The 26,972-nt window shown below is 44.2% G+C and overlaps 1 protein-coding gene across 7 annotated transcripts in view; it reads right to left on the bottom strand.

Annotated features, from left to right (window-relative positions):
* Positions 1-26,972, bottom strand: part of Tnik (TRAF2 and NCK interacting kinase) — a 427,262-nt gene that overhangs the window by 99,128 nt on the left and 301,162 nt on the right. For all 7 annotated transcript variants that reach the window (XM_060378161.1, XM_060378162.1, XM_060378163.1 and 4 more), the window contains exons 8-10: positions 19,064-19,118; positions 17,066-17,144; positions 9,295-9,470 (exon numbers count right to left, since the gene is read on the bottom strand). In XM_060378161.1, coding sequence (XP_060234144.1) covers positions 9,295-9,470; positions 17,066-17,144; positions 19,064-19,118 — 310 coding nt within the window. The remainder of the gene's footprint in view (positions 1-9,294; positions 9,471-17,065; positions 17,145-19,063; positions 19,119-26,972) is intronic.

Raw genomic sequence — 26,972 nt, 5'->3', positions numbered from 1 at the left:
ACAAAACCTAAGAATAATAGGTATAGAGGAAAAAGAAGACTCCCTTCTCCAAGGCCCAGAAAATATTTTCAACAAAATCATTGAAGAAAATTTCCCCAAGCTAAAGGAGAGGCCAATTAGAATACATGAGGCCTACAGAATACCCAACAAATTTGACCAGAAAAGAAAATCCTCCCGCCACATAATAATCAAAACAGTAAGTATACAGAACAAAGAAAAAATACTAAAAGCTGCAAGGGAAAAAGGCCAAGTAACATATAATGGCAAACCCATTAGAATCACACCTGACTTTTCAACAGAGACTATGAAAGCCAGAAGGGCCTGGACGGATATCATGCAGACCCTAAGAGAATACAGATGTCAGCCCAGGCTACTATACCCCGCAAAACTCTCAGTCCTCATAGATGGAGAAAACAAGATATTCAATGACAAAAACAAATTTCAACAATACCTACAAACAAATCCAGCATTACAGAAGACACTGGAAGGGAAAATACAACCCAAGAAAGCTAGCTACATTCAAGAAAACACAGGAAATAAATAACCTCACTTCAGTAAAACAAAAAGCAACCAAGCACACAACCTGATGACCACAGCCAACATCAAAATCAAGAGATCTAACAGCCACTGGTCATTAATCTCTCTCAACATCAATGGACTCAACTCTCCAATAAAAAGACACAGATTAACAGAATGGATACGTAAACAAAACTCAGCAATCTGTTGCATACAAGAAACACACCTAAGACACAAAGATAGACATTACCTGAGGGTAAAGGGTTGGAAGACGACTTTCCAAGCAAACGGACCCAAGAAGCAAGCAGGAGTAGCCATTCTAATATCTGATAAAATAGACTTTCAACCAAAATTAATCAAAAGAGATGGGGAAGGACACTTCATACTCATCAAGGGAAAATTCCACCAGGAAGACATCACAATCCTGAACGTCTATGCCCCAAATACAAGGGCACCCACATTTGTGAAAGAAACATTGATAAAATTTAAAGCACATATAGATCCCCACACATTAATAGTGGGAGACTTCAACACCCCACTCTCAACAAAGGACAGGTCAACAAAACAGAAATTAAACAAAGAAACAATGTCTCTGACAGAGGTCATGAATCAAATGGACCTAACAGACATTTACAGAACTTTACACCCAAACACAAAAGAATTTACCTTCTTCTCAGCACCTCATGGAACCTTCTCCAAAATAGACCATATAGTGGGTCACAAAGCAAGCCTCAACAGATACAAGAAGATTGAAATAATCCCATGTATCTTGTCTGATCACCATGGAATAAAGCTGGACCTCAACAATAACAGAAATAACAAAAAGCCTACACACACATGGAAACTGAACAACTTGTTACTAAATGACAGCTGGGTCAGGGAAGAAATAAAGAAAGAAATTAAAGTCTTTCTAGAACTCAATGAAAATGAAGACACAACATACCGGAACTTGTGGGACACAATGAAAGCAGTGCTAAGAGGAAAGTTCATAGCACTAAGTGCCTTCAAGAAGAAATTCGAGACAGCTCATTCAAGCACCCTAATGGCTCACTTAAAAACCCTAGAAAAAGAAGAAGCAGACACACCAAGAAGGAGTAGACGGCTGGAAATAATCAAACTCAGGGCTGAAATCAATCAATTGGAAACAAATAAAACAATTCAAAGAATCAATGAAACCAAGAGCTGGTTCTTTGAGAAAATCAACAAGATCGACAAACCCTTAGCCAGGCTAACTAAAAGGCAGAGAGACACCACCCAAATCAACAAAATCAGAAATGAAAAGGGGGATATAACTACAGACACTAAGGAAATCCAAACAATCATTAGGTCTTACTTCAAAAGTCTATATGCCACAAAATTTGAAAATCTAAATGAAATGGACAATTTTCTTGATCGATTTGACTTACCAAAGCTGAATCAGGACCAGGTAAATCAACTAAATAGTCCTATATCCCCCAAAGAAATAGAAGCGGTCATCAAAAGTCTCCCATCCAAAAAAAAAGCCCAGGACCAGATGGCTTCAGTGCAGAATTCTACCAGACCTTCAAAGAAGAGCTAACACCAATTCTCTTCAAACTATTCCACAAAATAGAAACAGAAGGAATATTACCAAATTCATTCTATGAAGCAAGCCTTGAGGCTTGCTTTGTAGTCACCTTGGTACCTAAACCTCACAAAGACTCAACAAAGAAAGAGAATTTCCAGCCAATCTCCCTTATGAACATTGATGCAAAAATACTTAATAAAATACTTGCAAACCGAATCCAAGAACACATCAAAGATATTATCCACTATGACCAAGTAGGCTTCATCCCAGGTATGCAGGGGTGGTTCAATATACGGAAATCCATCAATGTGATCCACCATATTAACAAACTGAAAGAAAAAAACCACATGATAATCTCCCTAGATGCTGAAAAAGCCTTTGACAAAATCCAACATCCATTCATGTTCAAAGTATTGGAGAGATCAGGGATATAAGGCACATATCTAAACATAGTAAAGGCGATATACAGCAAGCCTATAGCCAACATCAAACTGAACGGAGAGAAACTTAAAGCAATCCCACTGAAATCAGGGACAAGACAAGGCTGCCCACTCTCTCCATATCTCTTCAACATAGTGCTGGAAGTCCTTGCTAGAGCAATAAGACCGTTGAAGGAGATCAAGGGGACACAAATTGGAAAGGAAGAAGTCAAATTATCACTATTTGCAGATGATATGATAGTATACGTGAGTGACCCCAAAAACTCTACCAGGGAACTCCTACAGCTGATAAACACCTTCAGCAAAGTGGCAGGATACAAAATTAACTCAAAAAAATCAGTAGCCCTCCTGTATACAAAAGACAAAAGGGCTGAGAAAGAAATTAAGGAAACAACACCCTTCACAATAGCCACAAATGACATAAGGTACCTCGGAGTAACCCTAACCAAGGAAGTCAAAGACTTGTATGAAAAAAATTTCAAATCTCTGAAGAAAGAATTAGAAGAAGATATGAGAAGATGGAAAGATCTCCCATGCTCATGGCTTGGTAGGATTAACATAGTAAAAATGGCCATCTTACCAAAAGCAATCTACAGATTCAATGCAATGCCCATCAAATTACCAACACAATTCTTTACAGACCTGGAAAGAAAAATTCTCAACTTCATATGGAATAACAAGAAACCCAGAATTGCTAAAACAATCCTCTACAATAAAAGATCTTCCGGAGGTATCTCCATCCCTGATCTTAAGTTGTACTATAGAGCAACAGTTTTTAAAAACTGCATGGTACTGGCATAGAAACAGAATGGTGGATCAATGGAACCGAACAGAGGACCCAGAAATAAACCCACACACTTATGGACACCTGATCTTTGACAAAGACGCCAAAACCATACAATGGAAAAAAGATAGCATCTTCAACAAATGGTGCTGGTCTAACTGGATGTCTACATGTAGAAAAATGAAAATAGATCCATACTTGTCACGCTGCACAAAACTGAAGTCCAAGTGGATCAAAGACCTCAACATAAAACCAGACACATTAAATCGGCTTGAAAAAAAAGTGGGAAATACCCTAGAACTCATTGGTACAGGGGAAAACTTCCTGAACAGAACACCAACAGCACAGTCAATAAATGGGACCTCATGAAACTGAAAAGCTTCTGTAAAGCAAAGGACACCGTCATCAAAACAAAGAGACCACCTACAGATTGGGAAAGAATCTTCACCAACCCTTTATCTGACAGAGGACTCATATCCATAAATATATAAAGAACTAAAGAAGCTGAAAAGCAGCAAACCAAGTAATCCACTTAAAAAATGGGGAACAGAGCTAAACAGAGAATTCTCTGTAGAGGAATACCGAATGGCAGAGAAGCACTTAAAGAAATGCTCAACCTCACTAGCCATTAGGGAAATGCAAATCAAAACAACCCTGAGATTTCACCTTACACCCATGAGAATGGCCAAGATCAAAAACTCAAGTGACAACACATGCTGGAGAGGTTGTGGAGAAAGGGGAACCCTCCTCCACTGCTGGTGGGAATGTAAACTTGTACAACCACTCTGGAAATCAATTTGGCGCTTTCTCAGACAACTAGGAATAGCGCTTCCTCAAGATCCAGCCATACCACTCCTGGCATATATCCAAAAGAGGCTCAAGTACACAAAAAGGACATTTGCTCAACCATGTTTGTAGCAGCTTTATTTGTAATAGCCAGAAGCTGGAAACAACCCAGATGCCCCTCAACTGAAGAATGGATGCAGAAATTGTGGTACATCTACACAATGGAATATTACTCAGCAATGAAAAATAAGGAAATCATGAAATTTGCAGGTAAATGGTGGGATCTGGAAAGGATCATCCTGAGTGAGTTGTCCCAGAAGCAAAAAGACACACATGGTATATACTCACTCATATAGACATACAACATAGGACAAACCCACTAAAACCTGTGCATCTAAAGAAACTAAGCAAGAGAGAGGACCCTAACTAAAATGTCCAATCCCCATCCGGAAAGGCAAAGAGGATGGACATCAGAAGAAGAAGAAAACAGGAAACAACCTAGGAACCTACCACAGAGGGCCTCTGAAAGCCTCTGCCCTTCAGACTATCAAAGCAGATGCTGAGCCTGATGGGCAACTGTTGGGCAGAGTGAATGGAATTTTAGGTAAGAACTGGGAAATAGTAAGAGCTGGAGAGGACAGGGTCTCCACAAGGAGAGCAACAGAACAAGAAAATTTGAACACAGGGAACTTCCCAGAGACTCATACTCCAACCAAGGACTATTCATGGAGATAACCCAGAACCCCTGCACAGATGTAGCCCAGGGCAGTTCAGAGTCCAATTGGGTTACATAGTAATGTGAAGAGGGACTGCCTCTGACATAATCTGATTGGCCTGCTCTTTGATTCACCTCCCTCTGGGGGGGGGGAGCAGCCTTACCAGGCCATAGTAGAGGACAATGCAGCAACTTTTGATGTGAACTGACAGACTAAGATCAGAAAGGAGAGGAGAACCTCCCCTATTAGTGGACTTGGGGAGTGGCATGCAAGCAGAGGGAGGAGGGAGGGTGGGATTGGGAGGGGAGGAGGGAGGGGCTTATAGGGGGATGCAGAATGAATAAAGTGTAATTGATGAAAAAAAAATACAATGAGCAAGACACACACGCAAGTATATGATTGTCATTTCTGTGGATAAAAAGAAAAGAAATGAATGTTTGGAAGGTGTCTCACATGCAAGCAACTACAGTTAGATAGTTTAGATTTGTTACCACATTTATCTATGATAATCCTCTAAAATAAGGGAGGTAGTCAGATTATAAATGAGAAGTGCCTTCATATTAATAAAAATGTCAATCTGGGACACATATTTACAATTCAATATTGAAATGTTTGAGTGGGAAAACCAGTGCCTCCCCAACAAGTTACATCCTGAGCAGAAGCACACAAAAGGCAATGGGAAGTGAGAGCCCTGGGCCGCTAGCTATCCCGCCTTGCTCAGAATGTGGAAAGTGGAAGCGGGAGAGCCTTAAGGAGGTAATGAGCTGGCTCTTGGAAGGCCAGTGGCCCTTCCGCTGGCGGCATCTGGGAGAAAATGAAAAATGACAGTGTCAACAACATGCCCACAGGTGAGGCTCCAGTGTTACTTGTGAGTCGTGAGAAGCTAGGTGTCTGGACGTGAGAAAAACATATGGTAAGACCAAGCAGAAGTACAGGGGCTCCTTGATCCTCAGATGCGCTGTGCTGGGGGCTTTTCTGTGTTAGAAGCAAAAGATGATGCCACAGGCCTGTCACTTCCTTATAGCTGTGGGTTACTATTTACCAGCCTGAAGACTAGGGCTGAAATCACAACTTTGCTGTTTCCATTAGGAGGCAATGTTCACACCGAGAAAACCAGATTGGCTAAATACAGATTTAGATATTAGACAATAACAGAAACCAGAGTGTGATGAGTTCAAGGGTGTTTTGTAAAATCACGGGTGAGCCTCCTACATTTAGATGAGCATGAACTTCTTTGCCTACCTATTTTTAAATACTGTTTTCAACAAATGTAAAGAATATACAATAAGGTATCTGTATCTCATGCCAAGATGATGCCTTCTTAAAGTGGAAATACAGAGAGTTCAAAACATCATGTGGAAATTTTACCTAATAAAGAGCATTGTAGTGAAGGAAAGAAGCACACAGACATTCCAACTGCTTCTATTTTCTAAGGAAGAACTTTAACCCGTCAAGTTTCCTTGATTTGAATGTTTTCCCAGAACTGGGCTTAATTGTCTTTGAATTACAGGATTGAGTTAGCAGATGTCAATATAGCTTAAGGAAAAGTATCAGGTCAAAACCAGAAAAACAAAATAAACACACCTTTTCAATTCTAGCAAAAGCTAGCTGTGCGGAGATTTAATGGAAAGGGGAATAAAAAAATGAGAGCGTGAAGGCTGGAGAGGCGGCTCAGCAGTTAGGAACACCTTCTAGAGGACCAGGATTGACTCCTGGCATCCATATGGTGCCTCACAACCATCTACAACTCTAGTTCCAAGGTTTCTGATGCCTTCTTTTAGCTTCTGTGGGTACCATACACACAAGAGGTACACATACGTACATGAAGGCAGAACGCCAATATATACAAATAATATATATGTATATATATTTATAAATGTGAGAGAGCCTGAAGATATGGCCCAGCATTTAAGCGTCTGTGCTGCTTTTACAGAGGACCTGGATTTGTTTCCCAGCACCTATACTGGGCAGCTCACAACCTCTGGCAATTCCAGTTCGGGGGCACCTGAGTCCCTCTTCTGGCCAATCCTGCATGAAGATGGTTCTCATAGATTCATTCAGAGATGGACACATCCACAAACATAACAGAATAAATCAATAGATACTTTAAGAACATGAGAGATCAAACTATGTCATTCATTCAGATTGAACAAATGGAAAGAGAGCTGGTCTAATCAAATACTCCTCTTGGGAACAGACAAGAACAAGATCAGAACTGTGATTATGGTGGATTTAAGCCAAAACAGCAATCTTGATTCCTTTCATTGAGACACGGCTCTTGCATGTGTTCTTTCCCAAGAACCCTGCTCTTCCACACTTGAAAATGAGCATGTTGAAAGTAGCCTTCCTGTCATCACGGTGTGACAATTTCTATGTTACATTTTACTATTTATGGCTTCCAAATTTGAAAGCAACTTAAAACACAAATTTCTCCAATTTTATTCCTGGATAAAAATTATTCCTCCAATTTTATCTCCTATTTATGAGTCCTCAGAAGGTCCTTTTGAACAGTAAGTGATGAGTCAATAAAGAATAGACTACAAGTAGGTATCAAAGTTTAACTATGTACCAGATATATTATTAAGCATTTTACATATTTTATCTTCTTTATCATTTGCAATGATGCAAAAAAAAAATGGTATCATCATGGTTCTCCAGCCCCATTTTTGGGATGAGAAAACTGGAGTGAACTTCTCATAACAGATAAGAGGCATACATGGAATCTGAATCCAGAATCTTTTTATTTTCGAAACACAATTACTTTACTGACTCCTTACAGTCAAATACTGCTAACTAGCATTACTTTCACACATGCAACATGCAGAACAAAGAAGAGTTCCTCAGTATTTTCAAACGACATATCACATAACACAAAGTTAGAATTTAAAAATGCACCCTGGTTAATTATGTAAACTGGTAATTTTAAAAAAAAGCATAACTAATAATTTGGTTCCTTTCTTCATAAAATGGAAACGGACATATTTCGCCTGATAAGTCTTGGGGTTGCCATTCTCTTACGAGTACTGCAAACTGTGGCACATACAGTTCCATCCCGAGGTGTGTATCACACACACCGTATCTCAACAAACAAGATGTGCATAAAATGCATACAGTCAATGCATGACAGAAAGCACTGAAGCCGGAATCTTAAGGCAGTCAGAACATTTAACCTACTTAGTATATCTGTAGTATAGTAAGATACCCTTTTAAAGAAGTTGGCATTTAATGGTTGTATATTTGACATACTGCTCTCAAATACTGTTTTGAATATTTCACTCCATGGCACAGTCCAAGGCCACAATAACAAAGAACAGTGGAAAAGTTCAGAGAGCTAGATTTTGGGGCATTAACCTACAGTTTTTCCCTTCAGATCTAGTAGCTACCACAGGACTTGTCTCCCAGCTGTTTGGGACCCCGCGAACGTCTTACCCTTTTGGCTAACAACTGGAGACAGATACCTCATGACCTCCCATTTTGGAGTCTTAGATAACTGCATCCAAGAAACTGGCTCATAAAGAAGAGACCCTTTGCTTGAAGGGTCACTAAACATTCTTCCTCCCCCCACCTTGGTCTTCTGTTGATGTTACCTGTCGATTCAGTCTATTTACCACCCAACTCTGAGCCTCAGCTCACATACGTTGCTGCTGTGTTATTATAGATCCAAAGAGGTGAAACATACACACAGTTGTCCTGTGCTGTGTTGTATTGTCTCTACCTTCCGTTGCTCCATGGAGGGGGTGTGCTGAGGAAAGGGAAGTAATGTAAAGCGTGCACACACACACACACACACACACACACACACACACACACTAGTTTCTGGCTGCTCTATTCTCTCTCACCACATCCTCAATGGCTATCATTCTCTCCTGCCTGTCACTCCCAGTGCCCCCTACTCCCCACCTACTAAGTTCTTACTGTGTATCTGTCCTTCCTAGTCCTCCTTTCATACCCCAACTTTCTCTTCCTACCTCATGCTCAGCCGGCACCTTCACAGCTCAAAACCTGATGCCCTGTTGCCAGCCTGGGACCCTAGTGATCTTTTCTATTCCTGACACTGTAAGAAAATCTTTCCTGACTTCTAAGTAACCGGATTGTAAACAAGTCATAAAGCACAGCAACAGAAATGCTGAAGGCTGTCAATATGGGAAAATGCCAACTAGATGACTTCCTTAGGTTGTCTGAATCATGTACACGTCATTCTTGGAAACACTCATTTCAGTTAAGAGAAAACAAGCGTCATTTAACCTGCTTCACAGCATAACTCATCATGGCTTTGTTTGGTGCCTAGAAGAGGACATGTTGCTCACAGGTCTAATTTTTCCGTGGAGATTTGCTTTCAGAGGTGATTTCTCTCCACTCATGGTCCAATCCTGTGACCTAACAGGCAGACCACACACACAAGAGTGATGTGACACACGAGAAGTCTACAGTCAGCTCCAAATACGTCGGGAGCCCACAGTTAACTCTCTTTTGTTTCTTTCTCTGAAACACAAATGTGCAACTGACCTTTTTCTCCCCGCTTCTTCTTTGTTCTATCAATGTGGTCCTTCAGCTGAATGCGGACCTGTCTTTCGTTAGGTTGGTCTCGTATGAATGGATGCTTCATCAATTGTTCTGTGGCTGGTCGCTGGCTGTGATTCTTTACCAAGCAGCTCTCAATGAACGACTGGAATTTTTTTGACCTGTCAAATAAAAGAGATGAATTCACTGCAAAAAAACTGACAACATAAAAGAAGAGGAGATATATTTTTTTGAAATGTGACCAGAAAAAGGAAAACAATGGGGGTTTATCTGGTGAGCACAGAGATCAACTAATCGCAATATCGGTGTCACAGTCTTTTAGCACAATGAAGTTCAAAGGTTGGTTGTTTTCGACACCTACGCGTGCACGGGAACATTTTCACATGGGAGGCACAACCTCACAGAAGAGACGGGAAGGGAACAAGAGGGAAATGAACTGTGCGAGAAGCAGATAAGCAGGGACCCTGAGTGAGGAAACAGGGGTCTACAGCCTCGGGAGAACAAAGCCACGGTGGTAAAAGGGCAACTCAGGGATCTCTTAGGGCTATGGGTCAGTATAACCAGGGAGAGGGAATGCTACATGCCAAGGAGCACTAACGCGGGCAGCAAACAGAGCTTAGAGTGTAGTAAAGGGAGGGAGGAGGTTCAAGGGGACCTGCACCCCCTCATGTGACAGAAGAAAACATGGATTGGGCCCGCGTGTTAAACAGCAGCTTCTGGTCACTAAGGGCTTGAACATTTAACTATGACGATCTAATCCGTATATTTAACTAGTCTCCCCCACCTGCTGCCCGCCCCTCCCCCCCCACCACTGCAAAAGGTCCTATTTCCTCCTAGGCAAACGCCATCCTAAAGCAGTCTGGAAGAAGGGAAGCCCTGGAGGCAGATACCACATCAGCAATCAGAGCCGGCTGGGTAGGGCCATAGTGCCCCCGGAATCACTGTGGACTTTAGCCGGGATTTATGGATGGAGCATGTGTGTTCTTGCTGAAAGTTCCAAGGGGTTATCCAATGTCAGAAGTAATTAAGTTCACAGCTTCCCAGGGTGCTTTTCCAAGACTGTCCACAGAGGGCTCAGTGTTTCTCCCCCAACATCTCAGTGGAACCCCTGACCACAGGGTCCTTGGCATACTCAGAAGGGAGCCGCTTTTTGCTCTCGGTTGCCCTCTTGTGGCTGCGCTGTGGATCGCCAAAGGAAGGTTTTTCTCAAATTCCCCATCCGAAACATTTCCCAGAAATGCACGTATTCCAGGCTCGAGAAGTGTAGGGTGGGGGAGAAAGCTCAGCAGTTAAGGTCACTAACAAATCCAACAACCTGAGTTCAATCCTGGACCTATGGGATGGTGAGCACCTGTTATCCAGGTCCCCTAGACCAGGTCCCCAGGTCTCCTGGAAGCCCAGGGTCCAGCTATCATGGGGTCGGTATCGAGGCAGAAGCATCCACAGAGACCCTGCATCAGCAAGGTGGAAGGAGAACCAACTCCCCATACAAGTTCACTCTCTCTTTCTATCTCTTTCCCTCCCTCCCCCTCTCACAGAATAAATGTTTAATGTATATTACACATGTATATAAAATAATGCAAGAGAGAATATATATATTCTCTCTCTCTCTCTCTCTCTCTCTATATATATATATATATATATATATATATATACTCTCTGCTTCTGCCCACACCGTAGCCATTTCTTACCTTATTCCATGTCTTTCTTCAAGTGACAAAGTATCTAAACTATGTATGAGTTTTTCAAGTGCCTTGAATAGATCTGAAAACAATGTAGCATCCTTAGCAACCCCCTCCCCCACAGAAGAATTAGGGTTGGCTGTATCACGGGCTAGAAATCGTGAAGGCAGAGCTCTGCGGCTGCTTGTGACCTCCCTCAACCCAAGCTCGGTGTCTTCCTTACTGGAAGATGTCAGCAGTATCAGGAAAAGCCCAAGTCATCGTCCTATTGAGAGCACACTCTGCTCTACGTGTTTGGTGAATGGATGGATGGATAGTTGTACACACGGAAGTGCCCGGCCACTGCTGCGGTGTGGCTTTATTCAAACCTGTGCTTGTGGGGAACAGAGAGGGGGACCTGGTAGCCGAGGAGATGGTACCTGCTGGGCTAGCATGGGGACCTGAATTGGAACCCCTAGCCTGTATGCACATAGCTAGCATGGCAGCGTGCACTTAGAATCCCCATGCATGGGATGAAACACAGGACAGGTACATCCTTGTAGCCAACTGGCCAGCTAGTGGTGTGTGCAGCCGATCAGTAACTTCAGGCTCAGTAAGAGACACTGTCTCAAAACTTGAAGTAGAGAGTAGAAGAGGAAGCCACCTGACATTGACTTTTGGCTTCCAAATATGTGTGCACAGATGTGCATGTGTCCTTGTGTACATACATTTACCACACACACACACACACACACACACACACACACACACACAGAGAGAGAGAGAGAGAGAGAGAGAGAGACAGAGACAGAGACAGAGACACACAGAGATTGATTGCAAGGAGTAGTTTGATTTTTCTTTCCCAGATCAGTCAAATAAAAAAAATAGTTTATTGAATAAACTAGAAACTATAACACTAACCTCAAAACAACAGCAGCAAACTCCACACAGGGCTTCTGGGTAGGAAAATCAGCATCAAAAAGATGAAAACAAAAGCAACTTAAGACAGGAGAGCCATTAAATATTCACAAGGAATGAAGCGGAGTTCTTTCACCCACTGGCGGCTAGGAAGAAATGCTTGTTTTTTGTTTGTTTTTTTTTTTTTTTACTGTGAAGTGCTACACTATTAATTAGAGGGTGATAAATAAAAGCAATCACATCCGATTTGAAAAATGAGATCCAGACCTCAATAGACTGTGCATTCCTTTTCCTAACACTGACATCTAAAAACAAAACAACTGAAAAAAAAAGAGAGAGAGACAAAACTTCAGCTCTCTAGGCAGAACAGTGTCTAAGCAGTGTTCCGTTCAAAGAACCAGCTGTTGGGGCGCCCTTTCCAGAGCTCTGCCGGAGAGAATGACCTCAGAGAGAATAGCTTGGTGTCCAAAGGACCGAGATAGGGCACAGAGCTTGCCAAAGTGGGTAGCGTATCCCCATTTGTTTCATAGGCATCATCTGAAAAGAAAACGCTGCTCACCTAAAACACATCCTGGCAACTTGGAAGGCGGAGGCAGAAGGATCGCCATGAGTTTGAGGCTATAGGTTATATGGTGAACTTGAGGACAACTTGCACTACACAGTGGGACCCTGTCTTCACACGCACACAACACGCACACACAATTCCCATGTCTTCACAGATGTGTTCACTTACTTTCTAAGTCGGTGTGGCCAAGGGATCAATATGTTTAATTGCACATTTAATTACAAGTGAAAGTACTTCACGGAGGTTGAGTATCTACTCGGTGTTTCAGTGGGTTCAAAGGAAATTTGTGGCACTGCTGGTAACTTAGTTCTGTCTCTTAGAATGAAAAAGGTAACGACTTTCAGGAAGGTGAGTGATGTAGCCTTGCCAAGAGTTGGATGGGGAGGGAATGCCCATGTCTGATGCTCACAGTCCGAAGTTCCACAGTTACCCGCTTATATACTGGAGTTGGTTATACTATCCTTTGTGATTGGGAGGGGCAGATGCCTTGGGTAGGCATCACATCATTAAAGAAAAATTTGGCCCTGAAAATCCATGCTAGTTCTCACAACTACCCCCATTCTCTGCCTTGGGCTTCATCACTTGTGTGGCTCAGGGCAAATGACTTTTCTGTGTCCATTTCCCTGGCTACACGTACAGACGTGTCCAGTACCTGAAACAAAACACTGCTACATCAATTAAACAAGTTAATTCCTTTAAAATGCCTCCTGTGATTAGTGCTGGCATGAATGGGGACACGGCCATTCTCTGATCATCACTAGACTCAAGGGAGAGAAAAGCCTTCCCTAAGGACTGCAACACAGAAGCCAGATAGAGGCAGTAAGTGGTCCAGTCTTAAGGCATCACTGTTGTACATGGAGTCCATTGCTAATCAAAATTTTGCTATGTAGCAGATGACTGCACAACATTCCTTAAGGGAATTGCTGTAGATGTATTTGAGTTGGGGAAACTGAATAGAAAAGGTTAATTTCAAAAGCTTCTATTCCAGTTTGGGTTTTGAATTTGATGAAGTTCGCAGTCAGTACAAACTTGCAAATTCAATATATTTCAAACATTTTGTGATATTTACTTTATATTATTATTTATTTTATTTAGAATGGACACACACACACATGTGCATGCATGCGCGCACACACACACACACACACACACACACACACACACACCCCTATCTTTATCTTTTCTCAAAACAGAAGTGCCTGACAGCAGGCATGGGGCTGGGAAAACAGTGAAGGTTGAGGGTGTGAGCTAGCTAGTTTTTTTGTCAACTTGACACAAGCTGGGGTCATCTGGAAAGAGCTCTCTGCAGTTGAAAAAAAAAAGCCCTTCTATCAGATTGGCTTGCATTTTCTTGATTAACTATTGATGTGGGAGGACCCAGCTCACTGTGGACAGCGAGGTTTTGGAGCAAGACTTTTGAAGGCTATTGAGGTCAGGTAATGGATGGCAAAGACCTGATCTCCTCAAGAAACCCCAATAAACCCCGGCAGAAGGCTGTAGTGAAGCCTCATTGCAATGGAGAATTGAGGGTATTAGAGATGCCAGGATCAGGGGCTGTCCACAGAGGAAACTTGTAGGCAGGATGGTGGAGGCATCCTAAGAGAGGCTGTAGGCACAGCAGGAGCGCCAAGGCCAGAGGAGACCAGGAGCCTTAGAAGCCCAAAAGGGAATTGCAGGATCTTGTGTCTCCCATGTTAGGTTCAAACCCAACTTTTGTCCTGTCTTTCCTTGCTCTGCCCATATTCCTCCCTCTTGAATGAAAATGCCTATTTCGTGCTACTGTATATTGAACATACATGACTTGGCTTTTAATTTTACAAGTTCCCACAATTATGAGATGCCTTGAGCACCATAAAGGACTTTGGGTTTTTAAGCAATTCGGTTTCAAACTGTTAAGATTTAGGGGACTCTCACAGAGGAACTAAATACACTTTGCATCATGAGGCAGTCACGAGCCTTTGAGGCCCAGGGGTGGGATTTGATAGTTTAAAGTGATATGTTTGAGGGTCAGGTTGACAAGGAATGGGCCTGCGATGGCCGGTCTCCATTGCCAACCTGACCGGATTTAGAATCTCCTAAGAGACACACCCGTGAATGTGTTAGTGAGGGTGTGACCAGGTGCTGGGTTCAACTTAGGAGGGAAGATCTATCCTGAATGTGGGCAGCGCCAGGCAGGGATTGGAGTCTTTGAAGAAAAAGGAATGAGGACAAAAGCAGCTGACTATCAGCACTTATTCCTCTGTTTCTTGATTTCGGACACAGTGTAATCCCCGCACCCTCAACCCCGCTGCCTCAGTTTCTCTGCCATGATGGACAGTATCCCTTCTCTAACCGTGAGCTAAAGGAAATCCTCCTCTCTGAAGTTGCTTTTGTCAGGTGTTTTGTCAGAGAAATGATAACGTGGCCATTGCAGCCCTTGGGGTGACACAGGCCTGTGGATGGCCAGCTTGTTCCTCCATGGAAAAGCTTAAAATACCTCCCCAGAACAGCGAAGGGAGAGGAGGCGATGTAGCGACAGGAAGTGAGGCCCACGGCATACAGCAGGCCCCCCTGGGAAACTTGGCACATTACAAGCAGAAATCTGACAGGCAGCAGGCTTTGCAGCATCACTGTTGCTTCCAGGGGAGGGAACTGAGGGGGCCCCTCTCCCCGGGAGTCAGATCCAGGGAGGAGACAGGAGGACTCGCAGAAGAAGAGTGAGGAAGGGCCCCCCTGCGCTCTGCCACCACATGCTCCATGGTGCCCAATGAGAGGCTGTTGCTGGGGAAAGAACACGTCTGGTACCACAGTGACCCTCTGAGAGGAAGGCGAGCAGGGGAGCCTTTGCCTCCCAGTTGCCAATAGCAACTCACACTCCCCTTGCAGGTCTGGCAACTTAGAGACTGCCATTACTTGTGGCTTTTCTGTTCCCTGCCCCTCTCTGTGTGCCTTTCCTCTGTTTAGCCAGGGTTGCTATGTCATTACCAGCTGATTGGGACTAATTAAACCTGCTCTGTGTGGTGGGCGTGTGCCTGTGGGTGGGAAACAGGAGGACGCCAGTCAAGGGCCTAAGCCTTAAGTCATATGAAAAGGGACAAATGACTTGTTCCTTTTCAGTTGAACAGGACAGGACTCTTGTCTAAGGGAAAAATAGTAGGAGGTCACAGGCTGCTAGGAATTGTCTCCAATGCAAGAGGAACCAGAGATGTGAGACTATCAGGAGGCCATGCCACTTCTTGCCACTCTGCAGCAGGGGAGGGGAAGCATTGGATTTCTTACAGAAAAGTAAGACATAAAAGACCATGATACAAGTACAGATAGAAGTGACAGGCAGCACTGGGCACAACCCGAGGACCACACTTCCAGACCCCACCTCATTGTTCACCATCCACATTCCCAACTTGCCCTACTCTGTAGCTCTCTTCAGAACAAGTCGCCATTTTTTTTGGTCAGGGTAAGCTTTTTAAGAACAAAGGTTATACCGTTGTACCAAAATAGGAAACCAGCATGCCCTGACATAAAGAAATAGGGACTGAAAAAAACACAAAGAACCCACAATTACCCACAAAGAGACATCACATGGACCATTAGCAGGTCTGTGTGGGCGCACAGGGAACCACTGTCTTGAGGAACAGAAGGCAGCCAATCTAACTGGCTGACTCCAAGTCATCACCATCTTCAAAGAAACGAGCCATGCTGTCAGGAAAACACAGCCCTGCAGTCATAAACTATGGCATTTTCTCTTTCTTTCTTTCTTTCTTTCTTTCTTTCTTTCTTTCTTTCTTTCTTTCTTTCTTTCTTTCTTTCTTTCTTCTCTCTCTCTCTCTCTCAATACAGTATTCTGCCTGCATGTATGCCTGCATGCAGAAGAGGGTACCAATTTCATTATAGATGTTTATAAGCCACTGTGTAGGTTGCTGGGAATTGAACTCAAGACCTTTGGAAGAAGAGCCAATGCTCTGAACCTCTGAGCCATCTCTCCAGCCCCAAATCACAGCATTTTCATGCCATTACTCAGGCCCCATTTTGGCTAATAGTTCCTTGCCTTGAGGATAGGTTTGACAGCTTGCTGGACAGACAGCAGGTAAGAAAGCTGTAAGAGCAAGATGAGAATGGCAGCACATGGACTGTAACCTACCAAGTGAAATGCATTTAAAAAAATCTAGCCAGAAGGACCTAGGGATCAGAGGTAATTCATAAGAAGATCGCAGAGAGGCTGGGCAGAGGGCTCAGTCAGTTCGGTGCTTGTCATGCAAGCATGAGGTCCTGAGTTCAGACTCCCAGAATTCACACAGAAAGAAAGCCAGGCGTGGTGTGGTAGGATCACATGCCTGTAATCCTCGCGCTTCGGAAACTGAGACAGGAGGATTGCTGGGGCGCACTGGCCAGCCAGTCTAGACACATTGGTGAGGTCCAGGTTAAAACACCCTGTCTATAAATGTAAGGTAGAAGAGCAACCATGAATAACCACCAAGGTCAACCCAAGGCCTCTGTGTACCAGCACACACACGTGTACCTACAGACGCTTGTTCACGCATACACACAAAAATGAAAGACAGATGAAAAGAAAGATCCCAGAGGGGGGAAAAAAAACCTTCACCAAGATCTACAAAATACTGAAGGGCCAACTCACCACTTCTTGGACTTGAGGCGGGGCGCAGGGTTCCGGGGGATGAGGAAGAGGGCTCTCATGGGATGCATGTCACAGAGGGCTGCAGGAGACCAAAAACAAGGACCAGATCCAGTCAGAGGCCAACCACAGTACCACCCTGGCTGGGCAAAGTGTGCACATGTCCATAAGGCACTTGCGAGCAAGGGGTCGGAGGACCTGGGTGCTTTCATTTGGCAAACAATCGAAGAGCTGATGTCTAATTAGACGGAGCTCTCGAAGCACACACTTCAGATATTAACATTCCTAAGGACCACACTTTACTTCGTAAGGAAAATAAGGTAAAGGGTCAACGTCTAGCCATCTTTGCTGTAAGTAGCCACCTGTCCCTCAAAATATACAGCAGCAGATGAGAGCTGAGATTGGAGTGGTTGAGTTTTGTTGTTGTTTTTTGTTTGTTTGGTTGTTTTTTAAACAAAAGCCTAAGCCACAATATGTGGTGCCTGAACATACAGCCAACGTAGCTGTCTTCCCCAGGAGGCTCACGCGAACACTATTCCCCACGACTTTCCAGTACTCTGCCAGGACACCATTCTGTTCCAACAATGTTCCTAGTAGCTTTTCAGGTTGCATGATGTGCTTTGTTGGTAAATTCTCCGGCTCCAGGATGACCAGGGGATGAAGTCAGTTTATAAACATGACGTAATTGTTTATCATGAACACAGTCTGTGCTCTTATTTCAATCAACTCAACTTATTAGCTTACTTTCTAACGGTGGGAATATAGTTGTTGGGTTCTCTCTTTTTAAACCAAGATTGAGTCTATAAGCTCCCTCAATGCCAGAGGATTCTGTGGGTAGAGGGTATTTTTAGTCTTGTATACCTCTCAGGGTGATAACACAGCTTTAAGACCGTGGTATCTGAATTTTCTGACTCGCAAACGTCATTGTGAACAAACAAACAGTCTGAGTCAATCAAGCTGCAGACAGTATTCAAGAAACTTAAAGAAAAATAAGCAGGCAGCGATGGCTTAAAGGCAGAGAGTCCTAAGTCTAAGAATGAACTGCCCTGAAGGTGAAGGTTTTTTTTGTTGTTGTTTGTTTTTTGTTTGTTTGTTTGTTTTCAGTCCTAGTCCTGTGAGGAATAGCTGAGAAGGGGTGAAGGGGTGAGAATGCACATGCAGGGACATTATTGGGGCAAATTCCACGTAAAGGGAGACAGGAGGAGGGTCCAGGAAAGGTGGGGAGTCAGGCCATTGTTATGCAGTTCTAGCCCGGGGTGCAGGAGGGAAGGGGGGCCCCAGACTGTGCCGCAGTCCCTTCAGAGTCAGGGTGGGTATTGCTTGAATCACAGCTGCCTGCAAAGTGAATCCTGTCTTTCAGGAGAGGCTGAGTCTTGGTGTCTCTACTGAGGTTGGCACTGATGGGGAGACGAAGGCTCAGTCAGGGATGTCTTTGAGGTCTAGTCTGTCTCCCAGGCCACCACAGCAGTTGCCTGAGGTGTTCTTTGGTCCGAGTACTCAAAGTCCCAGGGCACTTGGGAAGTTGTCAAGATTGCCAGCATCTGGGACACAGCTCCAGTAAGGGCAGGGATATTTAAAACTGTAAACAGTATTTTCAGAAGCGGGAACCCTCTGATTTCAGGTATTTGTGAGAGATAGACCTGGGAATTTAGCTTTGGAGTTAAGTTTTGGACGTGAGAGCGGACCTTGTTTGTGATCGCCCTGAGTTCTGTGTGAGATGGAGTACCTCCAGAATGAGCCACTCCCTAAGCAGGCAAAGAAAAAAAGACTCCCCCCCCCAGATTCACTCTCTTCTTTCCTAGCAAAACACAGATCTGCACACTGCTCAGAAATGAAAAGATTCCTGGGTGATTTAAGCTGTCTCTGCTTTCTAAATATGCCACATCAGACCCATGCCGGGCTCAGTGTAGCAGAAGTAGGCCAACCACAGCCCTGGCAAGGAGCCCGCAGGACCTGCAGAACCAGCCAGCAGCAGATTTTACCCCAGAGGAAGGAACTTACGGGGAGCACCTTCTGCCATTTCGATGGCGGTGATTCCCAAGGACCACAAGTCACTCTGCAAGACAAGAAAGCACAGATACACACATAAAACTCAATCGACAGAGGACAATTTGGTTAAATCTGGTAATTACTTCAGAACTGCCTGTGGGGGAAGTAAATCCATTGTCTGTTTACAAACCCTGTTTCTCCCATCCAGCGGCAAAGCCAGAGAAGTCACGTTCACATTTCAGTGCGCAAATTTTTCTAGCTGTCTGGCATATTGTACGTGTCCAATCAATGCATAAAAAATATATATGAGGTTTTAAGATTTTAATTTATTACTGAGATTTATGTGTCAGTCGAACCACGTGAAATTTTTCTGTTTTCAATCTTTTTTTTTTTTTAACTTGTGTAGAAGAGTGGGTTTCATGACGCTATCATTCCATCGGCCTAGCACATACTTTCCTCCTCTCTCTTGTCAGTCCCCTCTTCTCCTCAACAGTCCCCCTCATGCGCAGTTATTTCTTTTTTATTGATTTTTATCCGGCTGCGGCTGTTACGCAGTAAATGACACACGTACAAAGTACACCATTTGATGAGGTACGTCACTCCTGTGACGCCACCACCGTCAAGGTGGCAAACATCACCTCCAGAGGACGGCACTCTCCCCCAGGTAGCTTCCTCTTTCTTCCCCATCCTTCTTCCCACTCTCTAGGTGACTTACCCATCTGTTCTCTGTCACTGTAGATGGCTTCACCTCCTCCAATTTTTACAGAAAAGGAAGACATCTGTTTGTTTCACTTAGAAAGTGTTTGAAGGCTCTGCTTGTTGAACCATAGCTCGGTGCCTCCTACCTTTTTGTCATTTAGTAGTATTCTTACCAAGTGGATAAAATGGAGTTTGATCTCTCTTGCTGGCAGATATTTGGAGTGTCTCCAGTTTGGGCTACTCTATGTGAAACAGTTGCATACCTTAATGTCTAGGTCTTGGAGACAAGATTTTATGTCTTCTGAATAAACACCAATAGGTAGAACTGGCGGAACATTTAGTAGGTATTAGTCACATTCAACTGTGTTTACTGCACAACAATATGTTCCTTACTTTGATAGCATGAAGATGGGGTGTGCATGTATGTTTCAGCCTGGGCAACCAAATGTTCTCTAGCTTGTTTATAAACTGCCATGGAGAAGCGGTCTTAAGTCCTAACCTGCCTCCTTAGCTTTGGACTGGTTTTCATGCTGTAATTGGAGATTTCCAGGCCAGTTCTTCCCTCTTTTTTTTACCAGAGGAATCCCCACGTCTTAGAACATGATTGTTTTATCACACTCTATCCGGGTGTGTTGGTCTGTGAGCACGGCATGGCCGGAATCATCAAGATAAGGAGGAGACTAGTGAGGTGAGCTCCGAAGAATGCTTGCTGTTCTCCCTCTGCATCATGGGTAAGAAAACGGAATGAGTCTGGTTCAGTGACCTGCATTTGGATAGCATCATCCATCACATTCTCACAACTTAGGGATTTCATGCACATTAGTCAGCATCCTCCTTGGACCATGCTCAAATTATAGATATCAAAGTGAAGCTTCGGTGGCGGTGGTGGTGAAAAGGTGTAAAAGGAAGGAAGCCATGGTATACATGCTGAGTCATTCCCTAGAACTAAACTTCTCAGTAGCCTGTGAATGTCTGCCAGGGTTGTTAAGTATTTGAGCAGAATTCCTTCCAATTTACAAAGGGATAGCCAGGGTGACTAGGCTCTCACCAGGGTGCAATCACTTTAGAGTGGGTAGTGATGGCCAGAGTAAGGCACTGTGCTTAGATGCCAAGCCCCAACAGCACAGGGAATGTTGTTCTCTCTCTGCTGTCTTTCTGGATTCCTTCCAAAGCTCCATAGAACACTCACACTCCCAGTGTGTGTACATCCCAGGAGATGACTGTTTCTTGTGTCTCCTGGCTTTGCTAAGCGAGTGCCAGGCTCACCTGCTACTGTTGGCACAGGAGTGCAACTCGACAAAGATAAGAACACAGCTCTCTTGTACCTGGGTTTTCAGGCTGGCAGACAAAGATAGTCGAGTCATTCTCTGTGTGGGAGGTGTCAGGCAGGAAACAGGGAAAAGAGCCTGGAAGTGGAGGTTCAGCATCAAAGGTCCCTGTACTGTTTTGATAACACTCCAGTGTCCTCCGGACTTGATATTTCCTCTAGCAGATTCCCAATAGCCTACGAATGGAGCATTTCTGTAGTCTGAATGAGGAAGTCAGGCTCTTGGCTGTTAACTGCCATGGCAGGAGTGGACCGAAATGGCCTTCAGGCTCAGTAAGGTTTGAGCTGGTGTGACAGTTCACACATTTGAAAGGAAATGATGGCCTCAACTGAGAGGGCTCCAGGCCAAGCTTTAGCTGGAGATAAAATGCTCAACACAGCCAGGCTCACTTTTGCCTCTGAGTTTCTGTTCAAACTTCCCTAGGTGGAAGGAGAGGTAACAAAGAGGACAGGTTCCCCAGGGATGTGCAAGTTGTCCCCTCCTATCTCCTCTTCTCTAAGAAGTCTGGAACCCAGAAGGTTCCTTACGCTGGTCCAACTGTTTCCCATTCTAGTCGCTCACACAGGTGATCACGCTCACCATGCTGCCTATTGGCGCATCGCTAGTTTACAGAATTCTGTGTCCATTCTTTACACCGTTGGTCTTAGTACACACACACTCAGGGTAGGAGGGGAGAGAGGGGAGAGAGAGAGAGAGAGAGAGAGAGAGAGAGAGAGAGAGAGAGAGAGAGAGAGAGAATAGGAGATAAGGAGAAAGGCAGGGAGGGGGAGGGGGAAGAAGGGAGAGGGAGACACAGAGAGAAAATACGAGCAAGAGTAAGAATATGGAGGGGGTAATATAAGGCCTTGTATCCTAGATCTTTGTTTTGTTGACTGAACAGTACTGGTACATAGTAGGCCCTTACTATGGACGTGCCGAATGAACAAACAAGGAGAAGGCACATGAGAGCTAGGGACAAATGGTTCAGGCTGTCTGCCGTCTACACAGATCACAGAGAAGCCAGGCTCCATGTAAATGGAGCTGGGTGTCCCACTGCCATGGCCATTTCTCCTTTGACTCTTGTCACAATGCCAGGTCTTGAGTACTTGTCTTTATCTTAAGTTAGCAACCCATAAACAGCTGTTTCTGATTCTTACTTTGTCAAACGGTGACTGAGGATGTTGGAAGAACAAAGGTGCTGAGATTCAGTGAGGTTCCCATTCCTAGGTTACAAAACCAGCCTTGGCGTCCTACAGGAAACGTAGGTTGGTAGAGAGAACAGGCTTTCAAAGCAGATAGAGCCAGATTCAGTCCCAGGTTCCTAATTTAGTGACTGGCAGAATGCTGCCCAGCTTAGCTTTTCAATGGCACAGGAGGTGCCGGTGGCATGCATGTTTTCAGGAACGCTGCCTAGCACAAAATCTGGTGCACAGCGGGGCGCAAGCATATGGATTTTCTTCGCCTGTACTGCTGGGTTAGGGTTCCTTGGCCTGACAGTTTGGTTGTTATGGTTTCCCTCCATGCAGTTGTGGCAGACACCATTTGTTGGTTAACCTGAAGGCAATTTTGACCCCACTCTCACTGCTACCTCCATTACAGGGTAGCCCATAGCTGCTTCTCCTGGCACCTCAGCAATGAGTTAGATTTGTGAGCAGAGCTACAGCCAATGAGACATACAGAAACAGCCCTGGGCACTTGTGCTTTTCCCAAAATAGGGAGCTAACACAGCTGGTGTCTTGGAAACTCCTTTCAACTTCTTAGTGCCTTGAATAAAAACATGGTGTCTGGAGTTATGCCATCCATCTTGCAACCCGAGGCAATACGCCAACTGATGAAGGATGCCAGGGCAGAAAGGTAGGAGGCAGAGTTTCTGAGGCTAGCCATGCTCCCTTATATCAACTCAGGACTGCATGGCTCTAGATTTCTGGTGATGGAGTAAGAATGCTTCTAGCCAAAGATACTTGCGAATGATCGTGTGTGTGTGTGTGTGTGTGTGTGTACCCGTGCATGTGTCTATGTGTATGTTGATATGTGTAAATATGTATGTGCATGTTTTTGTATGTATGTTTGTGTACATGTGTTCATGTGTATGCATGCATACATGTGTGTATATGCATGTAAGTACATGTAGTGTGTGTATGTATGTACATGCACAGCAGTAGTAGGAGAACACGTGAAGAGAAGAGGCATAGTGTGACAACAGGGGAATGGGAAGTCTCACCTGCTAGGTGTTCCTAGAACTGTACCATAGGAAGCAGGAATGGTGAGTAAAGAAGAGATGCCTCTCTTGGTTAGCCTTCCTGAAAACAGCAGCTTAAACCAGAGGCCCCACCATACCACCCAAACAACCTGTGCATCCTTGTCTCATCATATGACTAAGGCGGTCATGTGACTCTTGTTTTTTGAAGTCTTTATTTTACATTATTGTCAGGATCATTTTGGACTGGAGTTATCCCACTTTCCAAAAAGAAATGTTTGTGTTTTTCAATTCTTGGTCGTATGTAGCCAAAGCTGCTTGTAAGCTCTGCTGTGTGTTGGAAAGCTATGAACGTCCCTGACAGACCTTGTTTAACCTTTAGATTCATTAGTAAATCCCAAACACACTTCAGAACTTAAAGGAGAAAAACGCTCCCATTACTGCTGGCAAGATGGATGACGGGAGATGAGCAGGGAGGAGGGAAAGACATGGGAGGAGAGGAAGGCAGACATCGTTTCCTTCGTGGCCACCCTGTGACTCACTCTGGCAGGAGTTTGGCAATTCATTATTTCAGCAGTGCTGTGCCGCCTGGCTTGCAGCATGATTAACAGCCCATCCCTGCTCACATTACAAACAGAACAGAGACAAATTCTGGTGCCTCTCAGAAGGCAGGCACAACGTACAGCTTCTGGCTGGGGCCTGGGGACAGTTGGTACACAGCACCTTGCACAAAACAAAAGAACATTCTTTCTAACTGGGCTGCCCAGCTCAGTGGGAGAGAGACATCACTATGCTAAAACTGCCACTCTAGATGAGGAATGGCATTGCCAGAACCTAGTGTGCTCCACTGGAGCCAGAGACCCAGCTCTGACTCTGAGCTCAGACACAGCTGGTAACTTGGTGACAAGACCAAGCCAGCAACAGCCTGCAGACCATGTCCTCAACTGCCGTGCAAAGAGAATGCATAGCTTGCAGGGTTGCTATAAGCATTCGATAAGTTTATAGTGCCTAACACGCGCAGTACACATAGCAGGCATTTAACAATTAAAGGTGCAGATGGACTCTGGGGTCAGTTATTAGCAACTGGCAGCTCAGTCAGTATACCCGGGCTAGGTAAGCGGGCAATGAGCCGCACAGCCCAGCGGCATAAGGCGGGTCTGGCAGAGACAGGGCGCCGAGAGGAAATGACATGCCTGTCTTCCTGCATTTCTGTCGTCTCCCTCTGAGGGGCTCCTACTGGCAGAACGTGATCAGATGTCAGATGGATAAACAGAAATGGGGATGGCCCAAGTATCCCAAAGCAGGACAGCGTGGTGGTCTAGAAAGACAAACAATGGCTTTATCATAGTTCTATGGTGCTTCACAGCCATAGTCTGTGAAAATAGTCTCCCATCTAAACATGTGCTTGTGGCTTGTCTATTCTGTTTGAAATATTTCAGTTGGGAAAAAGAAATCATATGCATGTATGTGGTCCTTACAGAGACTGACTTAATCTAGTGGTAGGAACTTTAGAGAAGCAGGTTCTAGTTCAAGAGGAGGAAACTAGAGATAAGCAACACACAGAGAGCTGGGTTGTATGGTATGAAATTGCTGGTTTCCTTAGGTCAAAAATGGCCACAAAAATCACACTTTCATGAGATATGTGAACACAAAGCTGTCCTATAGCGCCTCTTACCACATGTCAGATACTAACTGGTATCTTTATAAGTATTAAGCCACTTTGTGGTATTACAACATTGTAATATGTAATTGATTATTCACATTAAACACAGGCCCAGAAAAGTTAAATAGCTCCTCAGAGTCACTGTAAGAAGAAGAGGCATGGTCAGTTTCATGCTGGCTTTGTCTGACTTCAAACTCCTCAAAATCCTCATTCACTTTTCTTACTTACATGCTAAACGGAACTAAGGTAAGGATCAGTGAGGTTGTCCAGGAAGCTGCTGTTATTGATAACCCCATTTCACAGAGGAAAAAAAAATAAAACGGCAACACAGATACCTCCTGCCCTTCCTACCTCCACTTGATGTCTGTCATAGAGGAAACTGTGGGGAGATTTACTGTCCATAGGATCAGCACTGTATCGGAAGGAAGTAGGCCAGCTGTGGTCCCACCTGGTGGCACTACGCGGTGTCTGCACTGCCATCTTCTGTCTGGGTGAATTCAGAAGGACCCATATTTGGAGCTCAGTATACAGGAACTAGGCCATGTCTATAAGTGGAACCACCACACTTGGTGTCAACCTACACATTGTGTTCTCGGCGGCACCTGCCCTCAGTGAGTCTCCCACTAGGCAGCTGCTCACCTCATCTTCAGCTGACCCTCTTGTTCAAAGGAACATTTTGGCCCTGCCTGCGTAGAGTCTGTTCTGGGATACTGGAGTAGCTGAGCGATTTCTTTGCAGCCGGAGGAAATACCTCCACCTGCAGAGGATCTGCCTCTTCTGTGGGACAAGTCTGTTAATACAGGATAGGTGAATGACACACTGTGTCAGCAAAGGTCACGCTCAAAGGCCAGAGCACACTAGACATGGGGTGTGGGCGACGAGGAATTTTCTTGGACTTCTATTACCTCACTAGATTAATTATACGAGCAATTTCTATTGATACAAAAACATCAAATCAGGACAGAAAAAAAAAAAAAAGACCTAAGAATCTGTCATCCAAGTTCTCAGAGGCCAAGCACACCAACGCTTTCCAGGCTATTTGTAGATTGTCCACCACCACCACTGTGCCTGTGCATGTGCAAGTGTGTGCATGTACGTGTGTGCGTGTGCATGCCTGTGCTGTGCAAGTATGTGTGTGTGTGTGTGTTTGTGTTTCTATATCAGCTGAGAGGGAGTAAGACTATATTAAGAGAAAGATGCTTTGGTACTCACATTTGGATACCAAATACACATGCTACTCTAATGCCTCATTACTCAAGTCTGTGCATGGTAGCCCACTGGATAGAGAATTTGGTCTTTATTCAACCAGATTCCAGAAGATGTGGCCTTTCTTTAGTGGGTATCTCTGTTAAGGAAATGCTTAGGACTACAAAATACCTGTCAGATTATATCCTACTGAAATACAATTCACAGTAAGTTTTAAAAATACCATCTTAAACAGCCTAGGAATTTTGAACAGTTTTATTAATTTCAAATCTTTTGAATGCTTATTATTAAATAGGAAAGCTTTCATTATTGCCCTGCATACTTATCAGGGAAATGAAACCTTTCCTTTTGCTTGAAGTGTTTTGACAGAATTTCTGAAAACAAGAAAGGAAGGGCTCCCAGGGGAAAGCCAGCACACCAGGCAAATGCAATGCAGGCTTCCTCCCAGGCAGTCAGCAAGTTTCCCCTGCACCCAGCAGACTCCACACAAAAGCAGACTGCAGTGAAAACTGCATCTCTTCAGAGTCCTTTCCCACAGAGGTCCTTAGGATAGTCAACTACTTTCACTTTCAAAAGAAACTTCTGGGACTGGAGAGATGGCTCAGTCATTATGAGTATGCATTGCTCTTGTAGAGACCCTAAATTCAGTTCCTAGCATCCACACTAGGTAGCTCACAACCACCTATAACTCTAGCTCAGAAAGATCTGATACACTTTTTTGGTCTCCCAAAGCCTCTGCAATCATGTGCACATGCCCACACACAGACCTGCACACACAGCATCAAAAAGAAAAATTTTTAAAGGAAATCGGAAAAAAAGAAACTTCTACCAGTTTTTAAAAGCATTTCA

Source organism: Meriones unguiculatus, chromosome 2, assembly GCF_030254825.1.
Source record: "Meriones unguiculatus strain TT.TT164.6M chromosome 2, Bangor_MerUng_6.1, whole genome shotgun sequence".
In the NCBI taxonomy this organism is placed as follows: Eukaryota; Metazoa; Chordata; class Mammalia; order Rodentia; family Muridae; genus Meriones; species Meriones unguiculatus.
Note: the sequence above shows the minus strand (reverse complement) of the source record. Positions and strands in the feature narration are given on the sequence as shown.